This window comes from Tamandua tetradactyla, chromosome Y, assembly GCF_023851605.1.
Source record: "Tamandua tetradactyla isolate mTamTet1 chromosome Y, mTamTet1.pri, whole genome shotgun sequence".
Taxonomy (NCBI): Eukaryota; Metazoa; Chordata; class Mammalia; order Pilosa; family Myrmecophagidae; genus Tamandua; species Tamandua tetradactyla.
Window position 1 is genome coordinate 2,975,307 of NC_135354.1, and position 17,365 is coordinate 2,992,671.

Sequence of the window (17,365 nt, forward strand, 5' to 3'; positions counted from 1 at the left end):
ATGCTGTGAAAGAAATAGGCCTGGGCTGGGAAGGGTGGTTCTGAAAGCAAAAGCTACCAAGAAATTAAAGAAGGCTCAGAGGGGTAGGCAGGATGTAAGTCAATAAGCAACCTGATTCAAAAATCTCAAAAGCTAGCAGCTTGATGACAAGTAAAGGATTTATTTCAGTCAGGATAATATATGTGGTACATAATTTTAAGACATTATTTTATGTTGTTATAAATTGAATGTATAATATGTATGTTTTTGGGTGTATATATATATAATATATATTATATATATGAGAGATTTAGTGACTTTTTGATACAGGTTTGGTGCAGGCGAATTTATTACTGAGTGAAATGAGGCGCATACCGAGTCAGTGGCTGGAGTTCAGGGCATTCAAGACTTTCTGTGATTTTGTATAACATGCATAGTGCCTGTCCCATACAGTATAGTCACTGTCATGTCAAATCCAGAACCCATGAGTCAAAGCAGTGATAATTTATTTGTAGACAATCAACTTGAATCTGTAAATTATTACTGGCAGATGATTAGAAATCTGAATCTGTAACATTAACAAATGGAAACCCAGAACAGCTTGGAAATATATTTTGTTCCTGGAAGTCTGTAGAACAGCAGTTGTATCTGGTTATGTTAGTCTCAAGATACATAATTTGCTGACCTTATTGCATTGGACAAATTTTGTATGTATTATATTTGTGGAAAGGTAAAATAATGGTTTGAGATTTTTATCAGATATGGAGATTAGTTATTTATGAAAAACAAAGAAATGTCTATTTTTATTTCTTTGTTCCCAGTTAATGTAGATAAAATTTTTAAAAATGCATTAAAGCAATGGTAACAAAGATAAAAAGGTGTCATAGAAGTCTTTTTCTCCTCGTGTGTTTTGGAGAGACACTGCTTTCTAAGAAGATGTGAGGAGTTAGGTGGATTCTAATTTCATAGTCACATTTCTCAGGTGTGCTTAAAACATAAGCAGCAAATTTTTTATTAGTAATTGTACTTAATCAAATGCCAGAAGCACAAGTAATTGAAACATATTTTACTTGAATAAGCTTCATAGGTTTCCCCTGCTATTCCTGTGATTGAAGAGATAAGCAGGGAACTACATAGAGGTACAGAGACATTGCCTGAGACTGTGTTCTATTTTATAAACCCTCCTTCTATACTCTCATAGTACTGAGTATTTTAATTTTTAAATACATCTCTAATTGAATAGAGATGGTGCCGTTCATCTGTGTGTGGCAGGAACTCCCAAAACCTTTTCTCATTTAGCAATTGGGGATTGGCAACTTAGTCAAGTTCTAAATACAAAGCAGGACCCCAGGTAAGAATATGTTAAGTTTTGATTTAGAGTTGACAACTCTCTGATAATCTGGACAGATGCTTCGGAAGCCGGATTTTCTTGTTAAAGAACTTTCTACTGGTTGCTGCTTTGGCAAAATGCAAATTCACCACCCAACTGTCACCTACCTCATTTTTTTTTTTGGTATAGAAAGTTTATTATAATTGATGATAACACTTTTTTGTACTTCTACTGTTTTTCAACAGTAGTTAAATTTTTTACCATTGATGAAATATTATTAACATAATTCTGTAACTGTTGTCCATAATTTATGTAAGGATATTTTCCCCATATTCCAGAGCTACTACTATTATTTTTTCATGCACTTTTTTTTTTTTACTTTTTTTCCCCACCTACCTCGTTTTAATGCCTGGTATATATGTCGAGGTTCTCCAGCAATTCTTTGAGGCAGATGTAGGAGAACAGTGGTAATAGTGAATTTAAGATGTTGGGGAGATAAGAAAAATCTAGTAAAGAGGTGAATAACTGGGAGTATGTAATGAAATGTTGAAATGAGTGCTATGAACTTTAAGATGGGTATATAAGTTTAGATAGTTGGGAGAGAGAGAATAGAAAATATAGTCATTCAGCTGGATCCTGAAAGAAGAGCAGCTATGCCTTATGTGGAGAAGACTTTAACTTGGCACATGGTCCCAATATTTTCTCATATACTATGTGGAAAAGGTGAGAAAGGGTGAGGTCAAAGACTTGACCAGAGGCAGAGATGAAGGTTGGAGAAGTTGGGATAAATTATGAGTAATAATAATTACTGATATTAGAGCTCTTCATTTAGTTTGCCACGTCCTTTTTACAGGTAGGAAACAGGCTTGAGAGACAGAAAGGTTATGAATTTAGACTTGGAAGGCTAGACTGATGGGGTTCAAATCCCAGTTTGGGATTTATGGGCTGTGTGACCCTGGACAATCATCCTCTCAGTACCTCAGCTTTCTCATCTGTGCATAGGGGATAACAGTATTCATATACATAGGGTTGAGAGGATCAAAGGGTTAAATTGAGTTAATGCAAATAAAGCAGCAAGGTTAGGGTAAGTAAGGCAAAGAGGAAGTAGTTGTTTGGGCCTGGATGGAAAGGAAATTGAAAGACTAGGTTTGCATTTTAGTCTACATGAGAATCTGAAAATGTGCATTCCTCAATACAGAAATTGAGATTTGGTAGATTTGGGACTCAAGAAACATTCTCAAGATTTTTGTTTTGGAATAATTTTAAATTTACAAAAAAACTGCAAAGATAATACAGAGTTCCCATATATCCCATATCCTTTTCCCCCGATGTTAACTTATATTACCATAGTGCATTTGTCAGAACTAAGAAATCAACACTGGCACATTACTGTTAACTCCAGACTTCATTTGGATTTCACCATATTTTCCACTAATGTGCTTTATCTATTCCAGATCCAATCCAGGATATCACACTGCATTTAGAGATGCTTCATTTTTCATAGACACTCTCAGCTGATGAGAGGGTAGGTGGGCTGAGCGTCACCACTTGAGAAACACTCACTGGGGCATTTAAGGGACTGAGAAAAGACAAACTGCCCTAGCCCCATGCTGCAGAGATGAATGCAGTTTTAAAGCAGAAGGGAATAAATTGGCAGAGGTGGTGGATATAGAACATTGGTTTTAGAGTTAGGGATAGAATCCCCTTCATTAGATGAAGAACAAAATGAGGCATCTATTTCTAATGCCAGATAGTATGTTAGGTTTTGAGAGTTTGGAAGGTGGGGTTGCCACCTAGTCCTCAGCCTAGACTGTATATACACCCAGGGTTGTGGACCGTCAGGTAAATGTAGTAAGTTGGGAACATAGGAGGGCACACATAGGTGATTAAAAGGGAAGGGGCCAGTTGGCCTTAAAGCTGTCAGTTATATAAAAATTTTTGGAACCCTGATAATGCTTTGGAAGTGGGTCAGGAGTAACCAGCATCAAACATTGCCACATTAAGGGTGAAAGCTGGGGATGATCTTGTTGAGGGCCTTACTGGAATTGGGTGATGCACTGGATGGAAGAGAAAGCAGAGGAAAGCTCTCCTTTTGGAAAAGTTCTCACACTGAGGGGCTGATGGGGCTGAAGGAAAAAGTTTGCAGAATTGAGAAGGACAAGAAACTGAATAGATGTATTTTTAAAAACTAGCAGACTAATTTGGTAGTCCTGTGAGGTCTTTTGAAGTAGAAGCTGGTGTCTTGAGGACCTTAGATTTGGGGACTATCACTGAATCACCCTAGTCACATTCATATTAACTCCTTCTGCAGCAGTTACCTACCCTGCTTATTAAAGAATGTTAACCTTTTTTCCCATTGATCCAGAATTCTTCTTAATTCCATCTCACTTTCCTAGTTCTTCCTATGTCTTAGAAATCCTATATCACCACCAAGTATTCTTAGGTTTTCATATTAAGTACATGCTCTCTGTTCAGTATTTGCCAAACTGATTTTAAGTATTTCAGTGGAAATTGCTTTAGAAATTAAATCAATTGTTTCTGTGTGTTAAAACAGTCTTCTCTGAAAGGCTCTAGACCGCTTTGTATTGCTTGCTGGCACAGCATTAACCCACCAGATTGGTAAGTGGCCGAAGATGTTAGACAGTAGATAATCTAATCCTTAAACTTGTTGATAAGTGTTGGGTGTAATCTACAGACTCTGCCTAGAAACTAGCAATTAATTGGGAGATTTCTCTGCCAGCTGTCAAGTGCTTTCCAAGTAGCTCTGGTCAAGAATGCAGCTTCTGGGTAAGGGAACAGTCATATTACAAATGTCAGAGGAAAGAGGCGGGTAATGGAAGATTTTAGCTAATCTATAAGCTGTAGCTAAATTAGTTTCCAAAAATCACAGCAAAACCTGAATATAGAATAAATACAGAATTGTTTTCCAGTTAATACTGGTTTAAGCACTTCTTTAAAACTCAAGAAGTTTTTACTGGAGACTAGAAATTAATCCTAAACTGTTATAAAACCAGGATTTAGTGCTCTGTTGGACTTTAATAATGTATAGTTACACTGGGTGCATGAAGAAGAAATGTGAAAGAGCCATTCATTATGGAATCTGGTCTTTTTTTCTTTAACCAGGAAACACTGGGCCCTAAGTTGTCTTAGAATGAAATGTAAATGTATGAAATTGCTGATAGGCAACCATTTTTGAACTACAGAAATAGCAATTTCATTTGGTTCAAACATTTCAGATTACTCTTTTCCTTGTAATGAAGTCTTGAGTTTACAATATATTAAAGCTCGTTGTAGTCAGTGTTATAATAGGAAAAAAAAACTGGAAATGAAAATAAATGAGTCCAGGAAATCAGATACTTTTTATAGTGTTATTTTAGGGAACAAATCTTTCCTAGGTATCAAGTATTGAGAAAATTGCCATTTACCATGCTACTTGTGTACCTGTGGTATCTGTGGCCCATACTGCATGTCCAAGAACCTACTAGGTTTCAGTGATTTTTATATTCTTAACCTAAGCTGGCCCAACTCCCCCACTTACCAAATGTTGTGTTGCTGTCCAGAATTAAAGATAATGGGGGAAAGAGCAGTTTTTAATGATACTACTATTCAACCAACTTGTTCTTGAAGCCACAGATTTACATCCCATGTCCCTCCTGCAAATTTTTCATTTACCTTTGACCACTCATGTCAGCATTTCTACTTAGTAACTGGCATATTATTATGATGTGAACCATCTGATAAATACCGATTTATATGATAATTTTTCCCTTCTAAACTAATCTGATATCTTCTACCAGTAACTTATCAAGAACAAAATGTTTTAGTTATCCATTATATGCATAAAATGTCAACATTCACAGGATTTAGTGAGAATTATTGAAGCTGAGTTGTTGAGGCTTTGTTTTATTGTGTTTTTTTTTTTGCGTGGGCAGGCTTCGAGAATCAAACCCATGTCTCTGGCATGGCAGCTGAGAATTCTGCCACTGAGCCACTGTTACACTGCCTGAGGCTTAGTTTTAAAAAAGCCTTTCCGAGATTTCGTCTAATTGAAACATAAACTTGAAAACAGCATTCTAAAGCTATTTTAAGTGACTTGTTTAAATTTGCAACCCTCATTCTAGTTCATTTTCTTTCCTGTTTAACTAAAAAGGAAAACTGTTTAAAACATTTTAACTGGGCGGGCCATGGTGGCTCAGCAGGCAAGAATGCTTGCCTGTCATGCCAGAGGACTAAGGTTTGATTTCCGGTGCCTGCCCATATTAAAAAAAATTTTTTTAACTGTTTAACTGCTCAAAAACCTCAAACATTCTCATTCTACACTGTTACTGTAGTAACTTCTACTCTGTATATTTCATCTAATTTGCTCTTCCAATGTGCTCTTTTCCCTCTTAAGCTCAACCACAAACTATTCAAAGATGTCATCTAATACACCATATACTAATTTAATGCTATTCCATATTGAAATTCCACTAAACCCATATGTATTAAAAAGGCTGCAGGAGCATATGCATTACTCTCAATTTCTATGACTTTGAAGGATTTTAACATTTTAAAGTGCCAGTGATTTTAAGTGTTTTCAGGTTGAAAAAAGCATATAAGCAAAAGAAATGCTTTAAGATCTATTGGGACTGATTTGAAATGTTAGGCTCAAACATGAGGATACAGTAATACATTAGCCATACTTAAATTAAAATAGTTTATTAGCTTTTCTTTTAATATAAACATGAGAAAGTAAACCACTATAGGTTGCAGCATTCTTTTCAAAATACAATTGCAATCAATACTAAAATCTCCAGGCTCCAAACTCCATAAAACAATGTTTTTTGAGGTGGTAGACTATAATACTTTATATATGATTATTTATTTCTCTGTCCTTTAAAAATGATGGAACTACAGCACTCAATATGAGGTGAAGTGTTACCATAATGAAAGTAGTTCTAATACAGAAATGCTGTTTTTAGGCAAAATTCCTACATGTTCATTTGATAAGGCAGGAGAAAAGAGATTTCACAGAGTTGACAATGATAATTTTTTTAAAAAATTTCAAATGTAGGTAACACTGTTATCATCATTCTCTTAAAATTACTTATTCCCTACTCTTTAAAGCTGAAATCAGGGTTCCTATGAAGTGTATAAGTTTCCTCTTTAAACTCCAGGACTTCATATAAGATGACTACAGATAGCTTAATGTACCTGTTTCCTAATTATCCACCACTAACAGGGTCCAGTTTCTTTCTTTTATGGGGGGGGGTCCAATTTCTTTTATTACATGTGAATTTCATTGCTCTTCATGATCTCCTTTTACCAAATCCAGAGAAAAGAAACTTAGGTGATTAAAACAGATGAACAGTGCACAGCCTTGCAAAGGACTATTTTAAAAATAGGAAAGCCCTTCTATGGAGATTACAGGTGTTCCAAAGTCTTGGTGCAATTTTAAGCTTTGATACTAGTAGAAGTATAAGTGCTACAAAACTTACAAAACATTATTTGAAAGTTTACTTAAATTTGTTTTAAACCTATGTAGTTTTGTAAATTTTGAGTATTAAGCTTTTAATTTTAATTTTGTTTCAATGTCTGCCATCTTCAAGAAGTCCTGAAACACAACATTAAAATTGAAAATGTATTCAGAATTCACAAAACTAAGTGTTTTGTGAATTTTGAGTATTAAGATTTTAATTTTAATTTTGTTTCAATGTCTGCCATCTTCAAGAAGTCCTGAAACACAACATTAAAATTGAAAATGTATTCAGAATTCACAAAACTAAGTGTTTTGTGAATTTTGAGCATTAAGCTTTTAATTTTAATTTTTTGTTTCAATGTCTGCCATCTTCAAGAAGTCCTGAAACACAACATTAAAATTGAAAATGGACTCAGAATTCACAAAACTAAGTGTTTTGTGAATTTTGAGTATTAAGCTTTTAATTTTAATTTTTTGTTTCAATGTCTGCCATCTTCAAGAAGTCCTGAAACAAAAAATTAAAATTGAAAACATAGTTAGAATTCACAAAACTAAGTAAGTATAAAAGAAATGAAAACTTTCAAATGTGTTTTTTAAAGGTTTGTTTGCATTTATACTTATGCTGCAGTGCCTGGGGCACCCAAAATGCACTTTATAAAAGCTTAGAACTGCATCAAGACTTTAAAATACTTTGTATCTCATTATGTGCTTGTTATCATTGGATCACCCATGTTGGTTGGAATTATTAACTAGATTTTAACAAATAAAAGGAAATTATCTTAACTAGATTTTAACAAATAAGAAGAAATTATCTTAAGTAGATTTCAACAAATAAGAGGTGAGACACAAGCACCATTAGAGTTCACAAGAAATGAAGTGTGGACATAGCACATGTAGATAATCAATAACTGATACTTTCTCTGCTGATAATCCAACATGCTGAAACAATAATAAGTAGTGCTTGCAAGGAATTTCAGTACATGCTATCCAGCAGCATGTACTGGATAAGTTGACTGCCAATGACTAGCAGCTTCAGTGATATAGTAGGGAGGATGAACCTTTTAGCACCTAACAATGCTAGTCTCTGCTGCCGTGGATTTATAGTTGTTAAGAGTCCCATGTTTTAATAGTAATACTGCATTAATTTTAAAGGCATATGCAGCAATATCGGGGTGGGTGGGTGGGGCAGGAAAAATAGGAAAAACATAAATTTATATGGTTAGTGTCTTTAAAATTTAAGTTATTAATTAAAAAAACCACACATTGCTCATAGCTAGTGCCTAGACAGTAAGCAAACATCTGTGTGTGGGTTGGGAGCTTACACTTTGGAGTGGTTTTCATAACTCTGTTTACATTAAAAAAGACAGAAGAGTGTTGCATTGACAAGGTCCCGTTCTTTCCTATAGAGTGTAATCATCGCTGTCCACAAGTCTCTTGAATTTGAATTTGATGTCTTTTCCTTAGATGAAAATATTAACTTTGCTGGTTTTTGAGGAGGAGTTTCTCCAGTCTTTGTAGATGAGGGGTTTTATGATGTTACAACCCCTCACATTTCTCTCTTTAAGGGAGGATGGCATTAGAGCGCTGAATACCGATGAAATTATCAGCGCTGAAAGACCGTCTCAGAGCAGCTCTACATAAGTCTTTGTATTTGTCTTCACATAATCTGGAAATGGCCTAGGAAAAAGTCAATCAAACAGAATATAGGTACAAGAATTTAAAAATACATTTTAAAAAGGTTCCAATCTTAAAAAGAATCACCAATGATGAGCCACATATGGAGAGTCTGTTAGAGTTCATACATAATTACTGCTACTTTGGCTATCTGAGATCTACATGTTAGGTTCTGGGAAAGCTACTTCCTGCCAATTCACTAAGAGACAGAGTAATACAGATTGAGGGCTATGATTAGATTGGCAGAGCAAACAGGAACTTACTCTACTGGATAGGTCTAATGACTGAAACACCAAAAGATGTTATTTCACTTGCACTTTAATTATGGTAGAAAAATGTATCACTCTAAAGTACCTTCCAAGGTATCACAGAAAGTGTGAATTTTAAGAATGTGTCCATTTCAGCTATAATTTTGCTGTATTCACACAAAAAATCATAAGCCATAATATTGCTGTGTCCTCAGTAAATTACCATTTCCATTAAACCCATGCACTTTCTACATCTAGTATTTGAAACACTTACATGTTATACCTTCTTAATATGGGTCACTCTGCTTAGCCACTAATGCTGTCTAATAAACTCATGAGATTAAACTTATATGTATAGTAAACACTGACATGAATTTACAAACTGAGATAAAGGCAGTCAAGAGTAATAAGCAAATTATATATGTAAGTATAATCAGGGAAACAATCCTATGGGTTATGTAGAAGGGTAGAGATTCAAAAGGAAAACTATTAAAAACATTAAATTTCATTAGAAATACTCTGAGTTACGGTCAGAACAAATAATATCTATCATTTTTGAAATGTGGATCCTTGTATAAACCATAAAAGACACAGGAAATATGACTCCAAAGGGTTAATAAGCTCCTCAATGTGTTAATTTAAAAACTTTCTATTTCCCTAATCACTTCTTAATATTATTAATGATTTAGTGTCAGATGTAGGCTTTGGTGGCTGAGTGAGAACCCAGCTCAGTGACTTCACCACCTTACCTCTAGATTTTGCGCTCTTTCTTTGCTAAGAGGAGCAAACAGAAAATTCATATTGTTGTCACAGCCTAAGGAACGAAGGTCAAAGTAGTATTTGGCATAAACACTGGCAGGAACATTAACATTAAACTGTAGTAGCTCCAAAAAAATGCCTTTCCATCTCATTCCTAGGTAAGGAAGAATATAACAAAATAACAAGACAATTTTTAGACAATTGGACTAGCTTCAAAAATAGCATTCTGAGCTACTAGGATAGCTCTAAATTCTGTTTTGATACAAATAAAGGCTATCCAGCTGGAGTAACACACTAATGTTCAAACAAGGTACAGCTATCTGTGGTCCTTTCTGCATCCCAGCACCTTGAGTTTGGGATGTAGGGGAAAAGGTTACAGCCCTCTTATGCTCTCCTACTGCTGACTCGGAGGCTCATTCTTCAGAGTTCCATTAGTGCAGCTGTATGATCCATACTCCACACTCACTCACAAGGCCCACTATCGTGATCAGATGAAAGGAATGATGTATGCTGTTTATTAGCTCTGAAGAACTTGCAGACATTTCCACTGGGCTGATAACAGGAAGGGGCTTATTGAAGTAGAGACGCACCAACAAAAGGAGTGGGCACATCACCATGGTAACAAATGGATCCATCGAGAGCTACTGCTATTATCTCTGAGGAGAGAAAAACTCTTGAGGCAACAAGGATTCATCTCAAATAAACAAATAAATAAACAAACAAGCTGTATTCGATGGGGAAGGGGCTCCCCTGCCCCACTGCAAGGGGCTATGTCAAAGGGCATAATGCAGGTCTCTGCCCACCTTAATTTTACTAAGTTGAGAAACTGTCACTATGGCAGGACAGAATATTCTCTTTTTAAATTCTGGAAGGCAGAAAGATCAAAGATGTTTTGACTAGACTAAACCCATTTTACAACAGGCCCTTTGGCAAAGCACTGGATGTAAAAACTTTGTGTTTCTCCTGTGTTGGGAGGGAAACCCCGAGATGCTGAGCATGCACCAACCCTCTGCAGAGCATGGCACAAACACATATGCGGTCACCATTTAGTAAGTGGGAAAGGAAAATTCGAGGAGCAGTCCTTTGCTAAGTGTTCAAGTAAATGAAATCAGAGTACATCTTACCTTCACAGTAATCACGTTAAGGAGTGTCTAAAAATTGTCTAAAAATGATAAATACCTAAAAAAGCATGCTAGAGGCTTTATTTCTGGCTTTTAATATGTTTTAATATTTTATCCACTGGATAGGTCAACAAACGCTCGATGTTCTACTGTATGGAGAGCAGTGAGAATAAGAGCGGAGATGTTGTTTCTCATTTGAACTTAAAACCCAACTGAACATACCACCAAGATTAATTTTCTGTTCATATGTCTGTAACTCTATAGAAATGTAAATCAGACTTTGCTTTGATAATCAGCTAATCAGGACTTAATTTACTATAGAAATAAATGCACTTCACTATCTCTATTATAGTTTCTCCACTAATATATATTAATTGTGCAGAAATACAGTACTTCATAGGATTAACATGTCTATTAATAGAAGTTTAATCATTGAAGAAAAGCATTATTCCTATAGTATATGCATATTCTGGTTTTGGTTTTGTTTTGTTTTTTAAATGGCTAGATGGCTGAATAGCAAACCATTTATAGGCACAGCCAAATTTCTGACTAGAAGCTGTTTAATTTATCTTCTTTTGAAGGGAGATATATTCTAACAAAGCATATAGATGGAAAGTTTTAACAAAAATCTGATAGAACTGGTTTTAAAACTTTTCAGTTTTAAAATAAACTCAGGCTATTATCAATAGTAGTCAACAGCAGAGGGACAAAATAAATGTATATTAAATACCTTGTTTTAACGCTTTCCACTTTCTGAAGATCATGAACAAAAGCAGCCTGTTACAAATAGAGCTGCTTCCTGGTGTTTCTCATCATACACAAAAAGCATTGTTTAAGACTAATCTTGTAGCTAGATTCTGCCACTACCCACTGGGACAATCTACATGTTTCCCTGCACACTCTCTGATACTGTAACAAGAGCCAGAGGCCCAGCCAGCTTAGTTTCAGGTTTTGAGAAAGTATCAGCTACCATCATGGCAGGGTTAGTGCTCCTGTTTATGAATTTTCCTTCCTTTAAGGGACCAATTTGAAGATTGATAACAGCAGCTATCAAAGTCAAAGTAGCTTCCGCAACTTCCAAAAAGTACTTCCGCTCATTTCAAATCCATGGTGGAGACGTCCTTTGTCACCCCACCCTTTGCTAAGATGGCCAGCAATATAACCATGACCGTTTAGTTTACACTATTATTGAAGTGGTCCTTTTCACAAAACTCCATTCTAACAGCAATCAACATTTGCTGGCTCCCCTTCAGAAGTATTCTCACTTCAGTTTCAAATATGTATGGCTTGGTAATTCTGAATAACATTGAGTGAGGTCACTAAAACACACCCTTGGCCTTTTCTGCCAGGATTTTAATCTCCCTATGCTGCTCATTCTAATCAAGAGGTACTCTCATTTTCCTAAATGCCACCCACAAAGAACATTTTCCCCTTCAAGTAGGCACGCTGAGAGTTTTTGCTGGAAACACCTCTGACTCATCCTGCCTACTACCTTCCAGGTCCTTCACAGTGGCAGGCTGGCCAGGTTGGAAGCCCTCATAAGGTTTGGTTTTCTGTCCCATGTCAGCGTGCGGTCTTTGAGTAGCCACATTACTAACCAAGGCACCTCACACTCTCAGGTTCAAGACCCCATAAAGTGCTATTACAATGGCTGAGTACCCCAGGAATCTCCTCCACATGAGCACTGGTTTCTCAGACTGCCTGAGAAAGGAGTTTCTAGTTTCCATAAGACCTACTTATTAACACATGAAACACTCCCAATAGGGAAGGAGACAGGAAAACATGAGTTCTGAAGCTTTTACATTTGGCTAATTTTGTTCCACACCAAGGACTGCCCATCTTATATAATGGTTTCTGTAACTACAGATTCTCAGATAAAGAAAAGGGGGGTGGGGGAAGATAGCAAAACCAAATATTAAATGTGTGACTCAGATTAAAGCTGAAACTTCTCCAGGGGCCACCTAATTCCTTGACAGCAGTCAAACACTTACTTCAAGTGCTAGGGGTGTACCTCTTAAAACTGGACTGGGACTGGTAGAAAGCTTTAAAAATGCTGTAAAGATATTTACTGTACTATGCTGTAAGCTTTATCTACCAGAAACCACCAGAAAAAAACTTATCAAAAGCAGATTATTACACTAACACATCAGTAACTACCAATTAATGATGTAAAATATGAATTTGGACCACAGCTGGAGAGAAAGAAGTATGTAGTTTTATGCCTATTTCAGTTCTCTGCATATTCTCTGATTGTCCCAAACCTTGGAGGCAAGAAGAATGGCTCCCAAAACAATTCTTTTCCAGTTAGTGGGACAAATGTCAATCTCAGCATAAGTTAAAAGCCTTTCTAAGTAAACCTGCAAAAGGAGAGCACTGGTCTTTGATTTTAGTTCAGTTTTAAGTGCCATGACAAGAACTGTTATGAATGGTAGATGTTTGGACTAAGAAATGCCTTTTTCTTCCCTTCTATAGAGACTGCTCAGTCAACCTGAGCAAGAGGCCAGATCATAATTCAGGCAGCTCCCTCTGCTGACCACTCTGCCCATGTAAATTTCCAGCCCAATTCTGGTCATGGGAATGACTGGACATCTCAGCAAAGGTCATCCTGAAGGGAGGCATTGTATTATCTTCACACTCAGAAAGGGCAGCATATCCCAGCCCAGGGTGGGGAGCCTGCCTGTGCAATGTGTCACACCTGGCTGGTAGTTAACTGGTGATTTCACAGGTAGGTAATGTTTGAATATGTGAAGCCTGAGTGGTGATCCTGAGTATGTTTTTATCTTCTTCTGCTCACAGTAACAGTTTTGTGCACTAGCTGGCAGAAAAGAACTGGTGATCGAGAGCCTCCCAGTGGCTGCTGTGCAGCGCAGCACGACAGGCAGCTGTGCGTGTGTGTGCACTTGAGGCCAGTCTGGACAGCTGTAAGAGTCCTGCACTCAGTGCCTTTCCAAGAATACACAATCTGCAGCTTAATCAATTCCCATCAATTTACAAGGCAGCACAGAGCCACCAGTCTCTTTCCTTCTGGGACTCTAAAACCTGACAGTTTGTGAGATGATTCAGACATTATTTTACATGTTGGGAATATTCATCAAACATTGCATGTTCTTAGATTCTGCTTCCATTCTCCCCAAAACTTGAAGCTCTCTAAGAACCTTTCTCACAGAATTCAACTTTCTACTTTATAGGAGATAAGTAGAAGCATTTCAACAAAACTGGCAATCCTTCAAACTCCTGTCACCTTAACTGGCACGTTTGCTATGTACTGATACCATTTATACCATTTGTCACCTCCCGCAGTGAGTAGTGGAAGAGATTTATTTTTTCCTACTGAAGACTCAGTCTTTTGTCAATGTACTTGATCCTATCCATGCCCACTTCTGCAGAAAAATGTTCCCAAATGATCACATCTCATCACAAAGAATTTCTCCTCTGACAAAGAATTTTCTCAGGATGAACCTATTTCTCATTCCAACCCTCAGGATGCATCCTTTCATTCTGTTCATGGTGTCGTGCCCCAATGCAGTTCTCCTCTCCCATGCTCACCTCAACTCACTGCAGTCTGCACCCGGTTGTTCACTGTCCTCAAACTTTTCTCACCATGGCCAGTTGTGCCCTCGCACGTACACACCAGAGCTTTTCACCCAACTCCACATTCCCCGCATCTTCCCGAGTAATACTGATGATACTAACACTCACCTAGCTGCCATGACTTAACATGACTCATCCCACTCCAATCTGACAGCAATTCCTATCAATTCTACCTTCATCAAGAAGCTGACCACACAATGAAGGACAGAAATCCCAGAATGAGCTGAGACTCAGCATCAAGGGATTGAGAAAACCTTCTCAACCAAAAGGGGGAAGAGTGAAATGAGACAAAGTGTCAATGGCTGAGAGATTCCAAACAGAGTCAAGAGGTTATCCTGGAGATTATTCTTATGCATTAAGTAGATATCACCCTGTTATTCAAGATGTAGTGGGGAGACTGGGGGGAGCTACCTGAAAATGTGGAGCTGTGTTCCAGTAGCCATGCCTCTTGAAGATGATTGAATAATGATATAGCTTTCACAATGTGACTGTGGGATTGCGAAAACCTTGTGTCTGATGCTCCTTTTATCTACCTTGTCAACAGACCAGTTCAACAGACCAGTAGAACATATGGAATAAAAATAAATAATAGGGGGAACAAATGTTAAACTTAGTTTGAAATGCTAGTGATCAATGAAAGGGAGGGGGGGTAAGGGGTATGGTATGTATAAATTTTTTTCTGTTTTCATTTTATTTATTTTTCTGAATAGATGCAAATGTTCCAAGAAATGATCATGATGATGAATATGCAACTATGTGATGATATTGTGAATTACTGATTATATATGTAGAACGGAATGATCAAAATAGGAATGTTTGCGTTTGCTTTGTGTCTTTGGGATTTAAAAAAATTAAATTAAAAAATTAAAAAAAAAAGCTGGCCACTTCCTAGTTCCTTCTATATGTAATGCAGGATCGCCTTTTCCAAAGTGCTACCTCTTTAGAGAGACTCTTCCTGATCATTCTACCTAAAATTAACTCTTCTAAACACTCCTTATCCCTTAGTCCTGTTTTATCTTCTTGTTCTTTATCATTATCTGAAATATCCATCTTTTAAAAAATACTCATTTAAAAAGAAAAACTTGTCTTCTTTACTGAAATATAAGCTCCATAAAGGCCAGAACTTTGTTCAATCTGTTCCTTCCTCTAGTTCTAGTGGCAGAGAATAGGTACTCAGTGAAAATTTAAGGAATGAGCAACTTCTCAGCAGCCTTTAGCATTTGACCACAACTTTCTTAAATCTCTCTTAACTTGGTTCCTCTTTTATTACTCTCTCCTGGTTCTTCTACAACTGTAGCCACTCCTCTAAGAACTTGCCCCTAAAATATTGATAGTCCTTGCACATCCATCTTCTGTTCACTTTTAATTCTACACACTTTCTCTGCATCTGAAGAGTTACTCTTAATTTCCTACCATTATCTCTGATTCATGATCCAGGCCCATACATATAAGTTATTACTAGACATTGCTATTCTACTACCTCACAGGTACATCAAGATTAATGGGTTTCAAATGAACTCCCTTCCAAACCCAGATGCTCTCCTACATGAATTACCTTTTTTTTAGGTATGGAGCTACCATTCTTGCCTCTCTCTAGCATATGCTAAGCATTCCAAATGGCTTGCTGTTCCATGAAAAGACCTGTGTCTGATCCAAAATCCATAGAGGGGTTTCTATTTAAAATGCCTTGTCTCCTAAATTCTACTTGGAGAGATAAAGGAGTAGGTGCTGACATAAGTACTCTTTCCCTCCAAACCATGCACTTAAGTTTCCTCTATAAGCTTTCTGTAGAAAGAATTAAAAAACCCAACCACCTCTCACTTAAATAGAATTTATTATTTAACATGGTAAAATCTTATAACTGACTAGCAAAGCTTGCCCATGAACTACTACTACTGACGCTCCACTCTTGGGTAACTTCATGGAAATGAACAGCAATGGATTAACACCCATCAGGATATACCTACGAACTGCTGGGGGAATACAACCTGGAACTCATCTCAGACCTACACTGAATTCATCTCTGCCTCTGGAGCAGGTGGTTTTGTTACTGCTCCCCACCCTGGCCCCATCAGGATACCCACATGCACCCATGTACATGTCTGTATGCACTGCATGTGCATGTTTCTGGGCGGGGGAGAGGATGGGGTGGAAGAGATCAGAAATCTCTCTTGCTGCCTTTAATAGCTATTGTTTTGCAGGTTTCTCTTAATAATGTTCTGATAATTTCAGGAGCTAACTTTTATACAAAAAACAGGACTGCATCATGGTGTACAAGCAGAAATTTCTAAAGGTGCTTTATGACAAAAGAATTATCTTACCAAAGTCACTATTGCACATTTAGCTGTTAGCTGCGCAGCACTGAAAAGAATCCGAACAAATCTGTAAATAAATTTGTGTTCAGGATCATGCTTAAAATATTCCTCTGGAACCTTTTCTCGCTGAAAGAAGGAAAAATGTACTATAAGTAACCACTGAAGACAAATTCTTAAGTATTTTTATGATAGCAACCTTCAAACTTATGTCCATGTGCCCTTTAAAATAATTTTGATTGGGTGACATGTCTTTAAATCCTTTAAATATAAACAATGAACAAGAAAACCAGTGAATCAATACCCTCCCACCAGTCATTAAAGGAAAATACAGGCACAAGCTTAGAAAAATTACAGTGTCCCATTCCATTTTCCTCCCACAGAGGAAATTTAAGAAATTTATAAGCTCAGAAATCTTATTTATCATCATATCTCATACTTGTTTGCAACAAACTCTAAAAACTTGGAACCATAAGGCTCTAAGGTGACAATGTTCAATACAGGAGCCACATGTGGCTACTTGAGTCCTGGAAAGGTGGCTAGTGTGACTGAAGAAATGAATTCTTAACTCTAAGTAATTCTAATTAATCTAAATAGTTGTAAAACTTCTCACATAGATGTTATATATTTGTTAGGTTTACTTTTAAGCATTTTGCTCTTGTTTGATACTGTTAAAAATAATCCCTTCTGTTGTTTGGGCTCACTGTTTATCCAAGCTGCAACTAAGCTCATACTGTATCATATCTCCTATTCAACAACCCATTTATAAAATGATAGAGATACAGTGTGGGGTGGGGAAGAACTTAAAGAAAGATGATTTTAATCTCAAGCTTCAGTGTTTTTCTTCTAGTAATTAATCTCAAACCTAATCAGCATGAAATAACATGAGGGTA

At 36.8% G+C, this 17,365-nt stretch overlaps 1 protein-coding gene across 1 annotated transcript; it reads right to left on the bottom strand.

Moving 5' to 3' along the window:
- Positions 1 to 8,272: 8,272 nt before the first annotated feature.
- On the bottom strand, positions 8,273 to 17,157 carry LOC143672537 (cyclin-Y-like protein 1). The gene is made up of 3 exons (XM_077147136.1): positions 16,482 to 17,157; positions 9,439 to 9,602; positions 8,273 to 8,444 (listed from the first exon to the last, which is right to left on the bottom strand). Exons 1-3 carry the CDS (start codon positions 16,498 to 16,500, stop codon positions 8,328 to 8,330), a joined length of 300 nt encoding a protein of 99 aa, XP_077003251.1. The 5' UTR covers positions 16,501 to 17,157; the 3' UTR covers positions 8,273 to 8,327.
- Between the last annotated feature and the right edge of the window lie 208 nt (positions 17,158 to 17,365).

What these genes read in the sequence shown, in the direction of transcription:
- LOC143672537 (XM_077147136.1), bottom strand. An exon ending in AAAGAGCGCAAAATCTAGAG is followed by an intron (nt 8,445 to 9,438) that starts GTAAGGTGGTGA and finishes ACTTTTTCCTAG; the next exon opens with GCCATTTCCAGATTATGTGA.